This window comes from Paroedura picta, chromosome 1 (genome assembly GCF_049243985.1).
Source record: "Paroedura picta isolate Pp20150507F chromosome 1, Ppicta_v3.0, whole genome shotgun sequence".
NCBI lineage: Eukaryota > Metazoa > Chordata > Lepidosauria > Squamata > Gekkonidae > Paroedura > Paroedura picta.
In genome coordinates this window covers 60,991,070-61,005,852 of record NC_135369.1, presented here as the reverse complement: position 1 = coordinate 61,005,852, position 14,783 = coordinate 60,991,070, and the positions used below count along the sequence as shown (strand labels likewise).

Here is a 14,783-nt window from a genome sequence, read left to right as displayed (position 1 = left end):
TATTTGTGAATCTGTTAGGCACCACAAGCCACTCAATGGGAGAGACAAGACACACACAAACAAACAAATAAATAACACTCCTTGCCTTACCTAAAGCTCCCTGGCAGATATCAGTCCGGGTAGCCCCTCCAACAATAAATTGAGGATTGGAACACAACTCCTGGAAGAACAAGAGTAAGATAAAGAAATGTAAAGGTATGGACATCCTGATCCAGTCACCTTGATACTAGGATATGTATGCCCGAGGAGTCTTGGGATCATATTTGCCATTACAAAACATGGAAGCTGAAATCCTGTGTAAAGTTCGATTCCTTCAATGCTGCAATAATCCTGGTGATTTTCACATAAACTGTTGTGGTGGTTGCACTTTCAAATTACATTTACAATTTAAAAACATTTCATGGGCTCAAATTTTCCTGATCAGTGGCACTTCAGGCTGTGGAGAAGCCAAAGGTTAGTCAGCACATAAACAGTAAGGAAAAGAAATCATTGTCAATATTTTGCAATACATTGACACTATTGATATACAGATACTACTATAGTACTACCTGATTAATTATTGCTTTTAATGCCACTTTTTCTACAGCAGGCCTTCCTCAACACATCTGTATTGTAGCCTTCTTATCAGCCCCTTTGTTTTTAATTATTTTATTGTGTACACTATATATATTATACATATTGCTTTTGAAACAAATATTTAGCTTGTTGTAGCTTAACCCTTGTAGCTTGACCCTTTAGATCAGTGGTCCCCAACCTTTTTATCACCGGGGACCACTCAACGCCTTTTACTGAGGCCCAGTGGGGGGGGTAGTTTACTCCTCTACTCTCAACCTCTGCCCTAAACGCTCTCTGATCGCTATGGTAAGGTTTAAACATCCCTTCAAAATAAGATACAGACACGCCACAACAATGAACATAAGGAACATTTTATTTTCATGGAAATTTTAACTCATGACAATGACAAATTAATGGGAACCCTGAGCTTGTTTCTCTGCAACGAGATAGTCCCATCTGGGAGTGATGGGAGACAATGACACCCGAAGTGTGTTGTAAAGGGCCGGGGGGATGAAGTAAAGGGACGGGGGGGGGGGGGAGAAGACGTCCTTCAGGGCCCACCTCCAATTAGTCGAAGGACCACATGTGGTCCGCTGCCCACAGGTTGGGGATCGCTACTTTAGATGGTAGCTCGACCCTTGTAGCATTCTAGATTTGAGGGTAGTGCCTGAGGAAGGCAGGACTTATGGAGTTACCTCATCCTGGCATAATGCCACAGAGCCCACCACCCAAACTGCCATTTTCTCCAGGGGGATTAATCTCCATCATCTGGAGCTCAGCTGTAATCCTAGGAGCTCTCCAGGCTGTACTTGGAAGCTGGCAGCTCTCCAGGCTGCAGAGAGAGAGAATGGCCTGGCCTAGAGGTATTCCAGATTCTGGTACCTTGGATCTTTAATAATACTTTTAAAAGGGAGTTGACTCCTGAATTTAAAGCCTCAGAAGGCATTGACCCTGCTTAGCTTCCAAGATCTGAAAAGATTAGGCTAGCCTGGGTGAGGGCTTTTTGGTTTTTTAACCTATCTGGAATTGTATATGGTTTTGTTTGTTCACTGTTTATCCATTATTTTAATTAGTATTGTAGTATTTTTCACTGTTAATTTCATTAGCATTGTACAAGTGCCATGGGGGGCAGAGAATGTAATACTGTACAGATATACAAACTGGAAGAAAAACATGGCTTGCTTGGCTCCTGTGCCTACAGCAGCAGCCATAATACTTCTACTTAACGTTTGTTTGGCACTCTCAAATATTCCCAGATCTCCAACATGGTAATGTTTATGATCTGCAGAAACAGGCAGTGACACTTTTCACAACATGCAGATAAGCTTTATGACCAGTGAGGGCCTGGAGATAACACTGCTGTTGAAATTGTATTAGAAGGCAACAGTGACAGATTCTGAAAACCTATTATATTCTCCTGAGAGATAAAAACCCACTTCTGCCTATTGGAATATTCACCCTGCAATCTAGCTTACTTCATATTTTACAATCTTGGAGGCAGCCCCTAAAAAACTTGCAAGGGCTGATTTCTGCACAAGTATAAAAGGCAGAGAGGGCAATCATATGGAATCGGGGCTAATCGCTTCCACATCACCCAGCTGCTGGGCAGGCCCTCTCCTGGGCTTGTCATGGATCAGGCCCTCAGTTAGCCTAGGCTAAGGGACCACAGGAGAACCCGTGGTCCCTTCACCTGCTGCGAGGGCCAACAGGGCCTGTCCTACAGCAGGCCCGAGTGGACAGGGAGAGAGCCAGGCCTTCCACACCCAGCTCCTCCCTGCCCTACATTGGCCCAAAGGGGGCAAAAATGCCCCGGTTGGCTTTGTGGCGCTTTTTTTTTTTAATTTAGCAGGAAGTTGGGATTGTGTTCCTGCAAAATACCCCCCCCCCCAGTGGTCCCCCTGGTGCAGCCAAACTATTCTGCTGCCACTGTATTTCCCAGAGGGACACAGAAAGCTGCACTGCTGGTGGCCTGGAGGAGCTGCTGCGGTACAGAATGGGCCAAGGAGAAGATTTCAGTCCCCTCAGAATCCTTTTCCACCCCAAGGTTTTGGAGTTTTAAAATATCTTAATGGAACCAGGGTATGAATACAACATAAGGGTGTGTCTCTCCTTTTTCTTTAGTGGTGCTAGGAGAGAGAGAGAGAGAGAGAGAGTGTGTGTGTGTGGGGGGGGGTACTTCCCTACATTTCCTTCCCTTTCATAGACACTGAAGCAATGTGTGAGTCCACAGGTTTCATGTTCTTACTTTTTGTGTTACTTTAATGTGAACCAGTGTGGTGTGGTGGTTAAGAGTGGTGGAACTGGGTTTGATTCCCCACTCCTCCACATGCAGACAGCTGGGTAAGCTTGGGCTAGTCACAGTTTCCTTAGGGCTGCTCTTGCAGAACAGTTCTGTTAGAGCTCTCTCACCCACACCTACCTCATAGGTTGGGGAGAGGAAGAGAAGGTGATTGTAAGCTGCTTTGTAAGCTCCTTTTCACTACCTGAAGGAGATCTAAAAAGCTTTTCTATTAATCTACGGTATTTTTTTGTTGTTCTTGTTAACTATTTCTGGATTTGAGTGTGTGCGTGTATATGACTAAGGGCATATGAAACAAGTAAAGCAAAGGAAATTCTTTGAATAAATGGAGGTTTCTAGTTTCAGCAGCTGTTTCTTTTTGAAAGAGCATACTGACTAGAGATCTGGATCCTAAAATATATTTCCATTTGCTCCTTGAACTGCTTAAAAGCCTCATGAGATGCTGAGCCAAGAATCCCATTCCTTTAAAAGAAGACAACATCCCAAGCTAGATGAGTTTTCTAAAAGATCCAAATCGATTTTTTTTAAACTTGCATTTAAATCTCCTGTGCAAAGTATGAACCATAAATGATATGGGGAAGGATGCAAAGAAAAGAGGCATGCATACAAATGCCTAGACTGGAAAGTGGGCAGGAAGAAAAGAAAGGACCAGACTCTGAAGAGAGGCCTAATAGAATAGGAATGCATAAGAAAGTGAAGCAGCAAGATTGGCACAGGATTTGTTGTCCCTCCTGAAAATAAAACTTTCACAATGAAAAGGCAGGGTGTGGAAAACAGGGTGGGTATATAATGCATGAACAGAACTGTCTATGCATACTGACTGCCTAAAAACAAAGTATGCATTCATATTTCTAAAACAGTTCTAGCCCCTGGGCTGGTACACATATTTTTATTTACCATAGGACTGTTAATGAATAAAACAAAATAGCCTAATGTAAGTAACTACTTCCCAGTCATAAGTTTTCAAATACTTCTTCACATTTGCAATCACTCCCTTCCACTGGCAATGCAGGGCTCTTTCATAAGAACAGAGATACCTGAAGTTATTCTGAACTCCCAATGAAATGAATGATGGATGTAGAAGTTTTTAAGTTATTTTGTTCCTGTATAAAACTATGTACTGCGGTGTATTTCCTATTATGTCTGCAGGAATTCAGGGGAGTACAGCTTTCGGGTGGAGATGACTCTGGTCACCATCATGGACAATCTCTGGAGACAGCTGGATCTAGGCGTGTTGGCTCTGCGGTTTTTATTAGATCTGACAGCAGCATTCAAAACTGTCTATCAAGGGCTTTTAGCCCAGCACCTAGCTGATGTTGGAAACCAAGGTACCACCATTAAATGGCTGCGGTCTTGTCTCCAAGGATGGGGAAAGAGTTCAGCACTTGGGGAGAGGGTCTCCCAACTGCAAGCCCTGATATGAGGGTTCCTGCAGTGAGTTATCCTCTTTCCAGTGTTACTTAACATCTACATGCACCCAGATGGTCCAAAGTTTGGGGCTGGGCAGTCATCAGTATGCTGATGTTCTTTGGGGGGTAGAGGGGAAAAGGAGATCCTGAAGATACAGGGATCCCAGACTGTTAACGGCTTTGAATGTGAGAATCAGAACCCTGACTCTCACATTATGCTGATGACACCCTGCTGTTTATGTTGATGATGGCCATCCATCAAGACTCCCATGATGGCCAGGTGTCTGGAGGCTGGGGAAGATTGGCTCAATCTACAGTTATGTTCCGTTGGCTGAAGTTAAATCCAGCTAATACACCAAAGATAGTTTTTGTTGCAACTTCCTTTTTGTTGCTTTTGATGGGGTCTATTTAACACCTTTGACCGCCATCAAGAGCCTAGGCATGATCCTGGATGCCTCCCTATCCATGGAGGCCCAGGTCATGGATGTTGCTCGCCGGGCATTTTATCACCTGCGCCAGGCATGACAGGTGCCAGGCATGACAGCTTGTATTCCTACCTCTAGCCACAGTGATCCATGCAACGGTCACCTCCAGACTAGACTTCTGTAACTCACACTATGTAGGGCTGCCCTTGAAGCTGCTCTGGAAACTCCAAGTAGTCCAGAACACAGCAGCCCAGGTCTTTACATGGAGAGCACATATGGAGAGCACATATGAAACCTGTGCTCTCCCAGCTGCGTTGGCTCACCCAGCAAGCTTCCATGGCAGAGTGGGGATTCAAACCTGGTTCTCCTAGATCTTAGTCCAATACTGACCACTACACCACAATGGCTCTTCTGGAGAAACTCTGATTTGCAGGTGGAGACACTACAAACCTATTAGACTTATCCTGGAAGAAAAGGACACCATGAATACATATAAGATGCAAAATGAAAATTTAGAATTCAAACTAATATTTCTAGTTCATTGTGCCTTGAGACTGTATTCATAAATGCCTTCCTGGCCCAAATGATACACAAAATAGAGATGGCAGAGAGGTGGGCTGAGAATTCAAAGCAGACCCCTGAAGCATTTGATGCTGCTATAACTTACCAGCACCTCTGGCTGTTGTTTTTGGATGGGGTGTTTTTCCCTACTGAGCCTATCTACTGCAACCATATATCAAGGTAAAAAAACAGCTTTCTCAAAAAAAGTATTTTGATTAAAATAATCAGCATTCATGGAGCACTTTTAGTATTCGGTGCTTCACATACATTATCTAGTTGTACTCTGCACAACAGCCCTGCAAAGGAGATCAGTATTGTCATACCCTTTAGTGCACACATAAAAACAGCTCCTTCCTTCTCATAACCATAATTATGCTATTCCAGCAGGCACATGATGTGCCAGTGTTACTGTTTGAAAAGCAGCCTCTCTCCGGCATCACCCTGCAAAGGGGCATGCCTCCATCTGATCCCACACTGCTCTGCTTCCTGTTGAGAGTTCTGTTTTTCCCCTTAAATTTACATATAATTTAAAAGAAAACCCAGGCAATCCCTTAAACTGAGGCCAACATTCACACAATCCCCCTCAATTATACCAAACTAACTACCACCACTTGGTGCCACAGGTAACAATGCTCACACATACAAACACACACACACCAAAGTATGAACTTGCCTGATGGTAAATGCTGGGCACATTGCACTAGATCTGAACTTTCCACTCATGCACTGTTCTTATTTGCTGCCCTTATAGCCCATCTTTCTTGGGGGATGGGAGCCCAAAGTGGCTTTCATCATTCCCCTCACCTCCCTTATATCTCTGCAATAACCCTGCAAAATAAGTTAGGCTGACAGTATCCTTTGAGCACTCTGCATGGGACATATTGGCTAAAGGGTGGTAAGAAAAGGAGTTTGCCCTGGAAAAAGTGCTGTCTTAGCCCTCTCTTTTCTAGTGATGGGCCTCAACCGACTAAGCTGGATCCAAATGCCCTCCCCAGCTCAGGGGTGATCTGCTTCGCTGATTTAACAAAGCCAGGAAACCAGCTGGGATCCTCAGCACTGGGAGAGACTGGCTGGCACATCTGGAGTTCAGTGATGGGGATCAGAAAGTGAGGTTCATTCCTCTCCCCCTCCGAACCAAACTTCACTCTTGCCTGCCACGTGTGACTTTCTCCCAGCGCCTGAGGCGTCTGCTTCCATCCCATCCCGAGCCAACACTGAAGGGAGAAACTCCGAGCTCCCGCTGCCAGCCCAAAGCGAAGCGCTACCCATCTTCTTCCCTTCCCTTCGTCCTTATCCTCTGGGATAAGGGAGGGACCGAGAGCGGGCCTACCGTCGGCCTTTTCCAGACGATGCCCTGAGTTTTGTACGACTTGGGTCCGAGTTCATTGTAGCCGAGAGAGGCGGCAGCCGCGGGGAAGGCGGGGTCCTGGAAGAGCTTCCCTGCCTGCAGACACTCGTCCCGCAGCGCCTGGAAATCCTGGTTTAAGTACTTCACGGCCTTCGCGTTGGAGCCCAAGCCCCTGGCGGCGTCTCTGTCTTTCGCGAGCTTCGCGGCGATCCCAGACATGGTTGCCTCCAGCTGCCGCCGCGGCCTCTGCAGAGCGTGGCGTCCAAAGGCAGCCCTTGCCGCAGCTCAGCGGAGACGGACGACAGCAAAGGCAAACAGCGGCGGCATTCCGAGCCAAGCGGGCGGCGGGTGATTCATCGCAAAGCGGAAAACAACACCATCCGGGCCCTCGGGGTGGGGCAGGCTGGCCTTCGAGAGGCAACTCGCATTGTCCGGCCTGCCAGCCCCCTCGCTGGAACTGAGCCGCGAGCCTTGTGTGTTTTGCGCGCCTGCGAGCCCCGAAACTGCTCTTGGCGCGGACCTTTGAATGGGCTCTGTGTTGCCGGTCGTCGGTGGGGCTTGTGTAGATGGAGCCGAGGGCCGCCACAGAGCCCTTCTCGTCCTATTCAGACGTTTGCGCGACCACGTGGCCCTCTGAGCGTGTGGAAGCAAGCCCCGCTCTTCTGCTGAGGCCTTGATAGGGCTCCGGCAAGGAAAGCAGTGGGGAGGGGGAGGGATTCAAATGACCCAATGGGAACCACCTGGACAAGCACCAGATATTTTGCCTCTGGAGGGAGTGGGCACAACAGCAGACCCAGAAAGAATGTCTAGGCTTTGTGAAGATCCCAAATGGGGACTAAAAGCCAGGAACCAATTCCTGGGTTAAAAGATAGCAGGAAAATTGGTTCCAGACCAGAGCCAGCCTGGTGTAGTGGTTAAAGTGTAAGAGTAGGAGCTGGGAAATCCAGGTGCAAATCCCCACTCTGGCATGGAAAATCACCTGGTCACCTTTGGCCACCCACTCACTCAGCCAAACTGACCTCATGGAGTTCTTGTGAGGATAGCAGAGAGGAAAGTGATGTCAGCCACTTTTGGTCCCCCCCCCCCCCCCCCCCGAGAAAGGCAGAGCATTCATGAAGTAAATAAACAAACAGGATGACATTCTTATGAGTGTGTGTTAGTCATAGTGTGGACTGGTTCAGAGAGTTCACTGGCCACGGGGAATTGGATCAGTGAAGTGACTGGGCATCCCTGTCACCCTCTGCCATCTTCCCTAGTTTTCAGTTGAGACTCCTTCCCTTGAGGAGTCAGAGTTTTTCTGGACCGCTTTCTGGTTCTCCTTAGAACAAGGTGGAAGAAGGGTTATTTATTCATCTATCCTATGGCATATGTGTCATGTAGCCTGAAGACCTGAGGATTCTCTGGCAGCCAGGCAAGGGACTGCTGAAGGTGGTTTGCCATTGCCTGCCTCTGAGTCATGACCACTAGTGTTCCTTGGAATAATTACCATCCAAAAAGGGGGTGTTGCAACATGTTTGGGTTTGGCCAAAGGAAGGAGAGGAGAGGAACAGGAAACCACAAATATATGTAGACCATCAGTACTGTATTAGAAGAGACTAACCCAAAAAGGCCCAGGCCCAGGCCAGGCAGACGTCTCGGGAGCCTGGGACAACCAGTAAATTCAGATCTGCAGAGCGAAGAGCTATAATAAAAGACATATAATAAAACACGTACTGTGGTCCCCTGACAACACACTCCTTAGGAGGCAATTGGCTCTGAGTGGGAGTATTTTGCCAATAGGAAAAAGGCAGTCTGGGGGATCTGTCTGGCAATCACTGATGGACCAGAAGAAGAAGAAGAAGAGTTGGTTCTTATATGCCGCTTTTCCCTACCCGAAGGAGGCTCAAAGCGGCTTACAGTCGCCTTCACATTCCTCTCCCCACAACAGACACCCTGTGGGGTGGGTGAGGCTGAGAGAGCCCTGATATCACTGCTCGGTCAGAACAATTTTATCAGTGCCGTGGCGAGCCCAAGGTCACCCAGCTGGATGCATGTGGGGGAGCGCAGAATCGAACCCGGCTCGCCAGATTAGAAGTCCGCACTCCTAACCACTACACCAAACTGGCTCTCTCAAATGACCAGACTGCCTTTTCCCTATTGGTTGAATATCCCCCACTCAGGGCATCACAGGAGCTGGGAAGCTCTCAGTCCTCCTCTCCAGGCTAAACAGACCAAGCTCTGACAACCTTTCCTCCTGCATCTTGGTCTCCAAACCCCTCACCATCTTTGTTGCCCTCCTCTGGACAGTTTGTCTACATCCCTCTTCAACTGGGGCGCCCCAAACCGAACACATTATTCCATGTGAGGCTGAACCAGAACAGAGTAAATCTTCTGTGATCTGGACATTCCATTTGATACAGCCCAAAATCCCATTTGCCTTTTTAGCCACTGAGTCACACTGCTGACTCATGTTCATTGTATGGTCTACTAAGACTCCTAGATTCTTTTCGCACATGCTACTGCCAAGACAAGTCTTGCCTGTTCAAACTTCTATACCAACACCACAAACTCAGCAGTTTGTAATGAAATGCATGTTTGCGTGTGTGAAGTTTCCCTGGCTAAACACACACGGAACCCTAGCTAGTGCCCATTGCATTTCTGCATACAATGGGCTTTACTACTAGTCTACCTATAAAAATGAAACAACCAAAAATATTCCCGTTTATTTCATGCAGTTCCTCCTCTCTTGTGATGCTATTTATTGGGACTGATCTCAGCTATTCTTTGGCATAGAATACCAGTATTCTTAATCAGGTCAAAGGTACCACATTGTTCTTCATCTGATTGTCTTTCCAGATTAATGTTTACAGACAATTTACCATGATTCCTAGGTGGATGTAAGAGTTTCAAACTACTTTCTTCCAATAACTCGGTGGTGTCAGAGGATCTAACAGTCATTCCACAGCTAGTTATTCAGTTGTTGAAAAATCATACTCTCCCATACAATAGCTGACCAAATCTGCTTTTAGATTCCAAAAATACCTGAAATTGGGCAGAATTTCAAGAATATTTGCAGTCTAACAGAGAATGCTAGGGCCCTCTACTGTAGATTTGTGAGAGGACTCCTGGGGAGATTTAACATTTAGTATTAAAACTGACTTTTTGATGTAAAAATAGCTTTAAATGTATTTGCACCATTCACTTGAAGCCTGCTGCTGTGGAGCCGGAGACCAAGGAGATGTGTGTCCACACCCTCTGGAGTGAGAGAGGGAGGGAAAGGAGGGGTCACAGAATTCCAGAGGGTTTTTTTTTTTTTGTACTTATGAGGTTGTCTAGAGTAATTTGTTCCATGTGATTGTAACATTCCTAGTGATTTAAGCTGCCTGTTTCCTCCCTCCTTGCAGAGAGGGATCAGCAAATCTGAGGCTGCTAACAAAAGCTGAGAATGGAGACACAGGCAGAAGAGAAGCTAAAAGTCCCATGGTGCCTTCAAGACTAATAACACTTATTTTAGTATGAGCTTTTGTGAGTCACAGCACACTTCCGTGTGTGTGTGTGTGTGTGAAAGAGAAAACAAACTGGGAATTCTTCTGATGGAGAAGATTAAAAGAGGAGAGTTGAGGTAGAAGGGATTATATGCTGTTTTTGTAGGAAGGAGGAGAGTGATTTTTTTCCCTTAAAAAAAAACCTGCACAAATTTTATTTGTTTTATAATCTGTCTCAAAACTAGGGAGAATCCCACAAAATGTAATCCCCCCCTCCAAAGAAATCCCCAAACCACAGCTGTATGGGAATATTAGCCTCCATGTGACAGATTTGCAAGGCTATATGCTCATGATGGTTTCCTACATAACACTTTTGTCTTATCACCCCCCTTCATCAAATGACTTTTTCAGGGTTTTTAAAAAACTAATTGTTATACTAGCAATTACCTTTAAAAAAAAGAGCCTGGAAAAAGCCTTGTGGTGGTGTGTGGGGGTGACCTGGGACCTGAGGCAAGGATAACTGCAGAGTAGACAAGACTTTCAAAAAGACAGACCTTCCTGTTGCAGGAAGCCAAATATGGCCTCCTCTTAAAAATGATATTTACCTTACTGAACTGCAAGCGGTGTGTAACACATCTTTCTGGCTTTAGAGCTAAATTTGAATTTTTAAATATACCCTTGAATTTTCAAGGGTATATATATAACTTTTGGTTGACTCAGTTGCAAGCTTAGCCTCACGTGGGCAGGACATATACTCCATCAATAGAACACAATGCCCTTTACTGAATGTGTGTGGGGGGTGTTGTTGGATGCCACTTTTTTCATTTTGGAAATGATTTCTAGCCATTTTTCATTGCTGCTTCTATTCCCATTTTTTGCAGTCACTTCCATAGATAAGATCATAGAATCACAGAATCATACAGTTGGAAGGGGCCATACAGGCCATCTAGTCCAACCCCCTGCTCAACGCAGGATCAGCCCAAAGCATCCTAAAGCATCCAAGAAAAGTGTGTATCCAGCCTTTGCTTGAAGACTGCCAGTGAGGGGGAGCTCACCACCTCCTTAGGCAGCCTACTCCACTGCCGAACTACTCTGACTGTGAAAAATTTTTCCCTGATATCTAGCCTATATCATTGTACTTGTAGTTTAAATCCATTACTGCATGTTCTCTCCTCTGCAGCCAATGGAAACAGCATCCTGCCCTCCTCCAAGTGACAACCTTTCAAATACTTAAAGAGGGCTATCATGTCCCCTCTCAATCTCCTTTTCTCCAGGCTGAACATTCCCAAGTCCCTCAATCTATCTTCATAGGGCTTGGTCCCTTGGCCCCAGTTCATCTTTGTCACTCTCCTCTGTACCCTTTCAATTTTATTTACGTCCTTCTTGAAGTGAGGCCTCCAGAACTGCACACAGTACTCCAGGTGTGGTCTGACCAGTGCCGTATACAATGGGACTATGACATCTTGTGATTTTGATGTGATGCCCCTGTTGATGCAGCCTAAAATGGCATTTGCCTTTTTTACCGCTGCATCACACTGCCTGCTCATGTTTAGCTTACAATCCACAAGTACCCCAAGGTCTCGTTCACACACAGTGTTACCTAGAAGCGTATCCCCCATCCAGTAGGCATGCTTTTCATTTTTCTGACCCAGATGCAGAACTTTACACTTATCTTTATTAAATTGCATCTTGTTATCATTTGCCCATTTTTCCGTTCAGATCATGTTAAACTCTGTCTCTATCTTCTGGAGTATTTGCCAGTCCTCCCAATTTGGTGTCATCTGCAAACATCTGCAAACCCCCTCATCTAGATCATTAATAAATATGTTAAAAAGTACCGGACCGAGCACCGAGCCCTGGGGTACCCCGCTACTCACCTTCCTCCAGTCTGATGAAACACCATTGACAACAACCCTTTGAGTGCTGTTCTCTAACCAATTCCCTATCCACCTAACTATCTGAAAATCCAGATTGCAGTCCTTCAATTTATCCATCAGAACATCATGGGGAACCTTTACTAAAATCCAAGTAAATGACATCAACCGAATGTCCACGATCCAGCAAACTGTTACTTGGTCAAAAAAAGGAAACCAGGTTGGTCTGACAGGAGACCTGTTGGAGACAAATCCATGCTGACTTCCTTGGATCACCAAATTGTCCTCCAGATGTTTGCAGATCGCTCCCCTTAATATCTGCTCCATTATCTTCCCCACAACAGAGGTCAGACTCACTGGTCTGTAGTTTCCCGGGTCATCCTTCCTCCCTTTTTGAAGATCGGAATAACTTTTGCTCTCTTCCAGTCCTCCGGGACATCTCCAGTCCTTAGATAAAAGATAATGTGGGACTCTAGCCAATCAGAAAGCAGATGCAAAAACAGCCGATCTTAAACTGAGTTTCTCTTCTAAGGGGGAAGTTTGGGCCATTCCACACCCAGAAAGTGTAGTGAAATGGTTACCTCTTGCAGACATTTTTTTTGACATTTTACACAATGTTGTCAAGCATCCAGCATTCCAGCAGCAAACCGACAGCTACATCCTCCATTTTAAAATGCTTTGGCCTGATCCTGTGTTGAGCAGGGGGTTGGACTAGATGGCCTGTGTGGCCCCTTCCAACTCTATGATTCTATTATTTTATGATGGTAGTTGGGGAATCGCATAAAGTGGATTCCCCCAACTATATTGCATGAGCGGGAGGAGAGCAACCAGCAACCACTAGCAAAATGGCTGTGCGTAACCAAAGTGGCCAGAAGTAGCGTGATCTCCATATCCAGCACCCGCCCTTGTGCCTGTCTCCATTTCCCTTCTCCCTGGAACAGGGCTTTTCTTTTTTGTAGCAAGCTGCCTGGAGCAATAAATATGCGCTGAACCAAAAAAAATTCCACCCACCAGTTGGCACACAAAACATGCCTCTCAACCCCCCACCAAAAAAAAAAAAATCAGGAAAAAAATTATTTCTGTTCATCTTCAAGTGTCAAACTTCCAAAACGGACTGGCATTTAACTATGCACTATGCATCTATGATTATAGACATAGCAATCAAGAAGTTTTACTTAAAAAAAAACAGCAGATTGCTTTCCCTTTAAAGCTAGGAGAAAACTGATTGGCTGTCTGTCCGTCATGATTGGCAGGCAGGGGGAGACTCACTGGTATTGTGAGTCTCTGCAGTCATTTTAACCAGCTGTGTGGAGTGCCTGGAACCATCAGAAAGTGGGAGAAGAAACCAAGAGAGTGAGGAGGTGAGAAATAGCGGGCGGGGGGGGGGACGACACGTTTTGTTATAGTATTAAGCAAATAAAGGTAAAGGTATCCCCTGTGCAAGCACCGAGTCATGTTTGACCCTTGGGGTGACACCCTCTAGCGTTTGCTTAAAGCTATATTTTTTAGAGGTGTGGAATGGCCCTTAGACTTCAGACCATCCTACGAAGAGAGATGATTTAAGGGCTGAAATAAGGTTGAAGTCCTTCTACACATGCTACATTACAATCTGAATCAGGAAGGGAGGGAGGACTCATGTGGTGAGTTGAGAACATATGCCTGCTACCCACGGAACTGGGTGGAGAAGCCAGACCCTAGCTGTGCACTCTACGATATGTAAGTAGGATAGCCTGTTGTGGTATGACTTCTTAGTCACCTCTGAGCATAAGACTGTTGTCTGCACTGCTAAAGGGAAATGGAAATAAAACTAGTACTCGTGGCAATTGTGATTGCCATATAGCATGTGTAGCTGTCCCTGAGTAGGAATTTGAATTTGTGATTCTCCTATCCATGGGGCTATCACAGTTCTCTCCACAGTAGGTGAAATGCAGGCCAGATTTCAATTGGATCTGCTTTCTCCTTCATGTGGTATGTCTTCCTTTTGCACAAATGTTTCCTCTCCCTTTTAAAATCTGCCTTAAAGCACCATTTCTGTCCACTCTTGCTGTGTTACACAGCCAGCCTTTCCAAAGGCACTAGCAAAACAGAGGTGCTGTGTTTGGAAGCCCAGATGTGCTATTTACTTGAATCCCCTTTGCTCAGCTTCAACAGCGGGCTGCTAATTTGCTGCCCTCTTGCTTTTCTACTGAAAGCATCTCCTTCAATTCTGTGATGCTCTTCTGCCAGGAATTGCTGAAGCACAATTGCTGCCAATTTAATATGCTTTTATACCAATGGGAAATGTAAACCAATTGTTATATAATTTGTTGCTGAGTCAGGATGTCCTTGGAGTCAACCTTGGCTCATTCTCTTGCAAAGGCTGCTTTTAATATTCTTTCTGCACACATGAATAATGCTGAAGAACCATCTGTCTTATATAAGGTGAGTCTGTATGGACCATCATGCCTAGAATGGCACTGGGGATGGGAGGAAGAGGTAGGTACAAATGAACAATGAAAGAAACACTCATCCTCACTTTGAAATCCATCACTCTCCATTTTAAACTTGGCAGTCATGAATGAAAAGCTTGACTCACCTGACAGCTCTTAATGGACAAGCAATTTCCATCTCCACTAACAGGTGACTCATTATGGTCTATGGATTTAAAAAAAAACCTTTCTGGCCCTCCCAGTTGCCTCTAGGTGGTGCTTGTGTATCAATTTTCATTTTTAATTGTTACTTTAACAGTTAAGTGAGAGTACAGGTCAGATATATCAACTTATACATGACATGTTGCTTACAAATATATCACCTCTATGCAGGGAAAACAAATGAATGCTACCACTTGTGAAGCAAAAGACAGAACATG

At 45.4% G+C, this 14,783-nt stretch overlaps 1 protein-coding gene across 1 annotated transcript in view; it reads right to left on the bottom strand.

Annotated features, from left to right (window-relative positions):
• LOC143838688 (calpain-2 catalytic subunit) overlaps positions 1–7,247 on the bottom strand; it is a 53,649-nt gene extending 46,402 nt beyond the window's left edge. The window contains exons 1-2 of the mRNA XM_077340426.1: positions 6,580–7,247; positions 91–160 (exon numbers count right to left, since the gene is read on the bottom strand). Coding sequence (XP_077196541.1) covers positions 91–160; positions 6,580–6,816 — 307 coding nt within the window. The 5' untranslated portion in view covers positions 6,817–7,247. The remainder of the gene's footprint in view (positions 1–90; positions 161–6,579) is intronic.
• Positions 7,248–14,783: the final 7,536 nt, after the last annotated feature.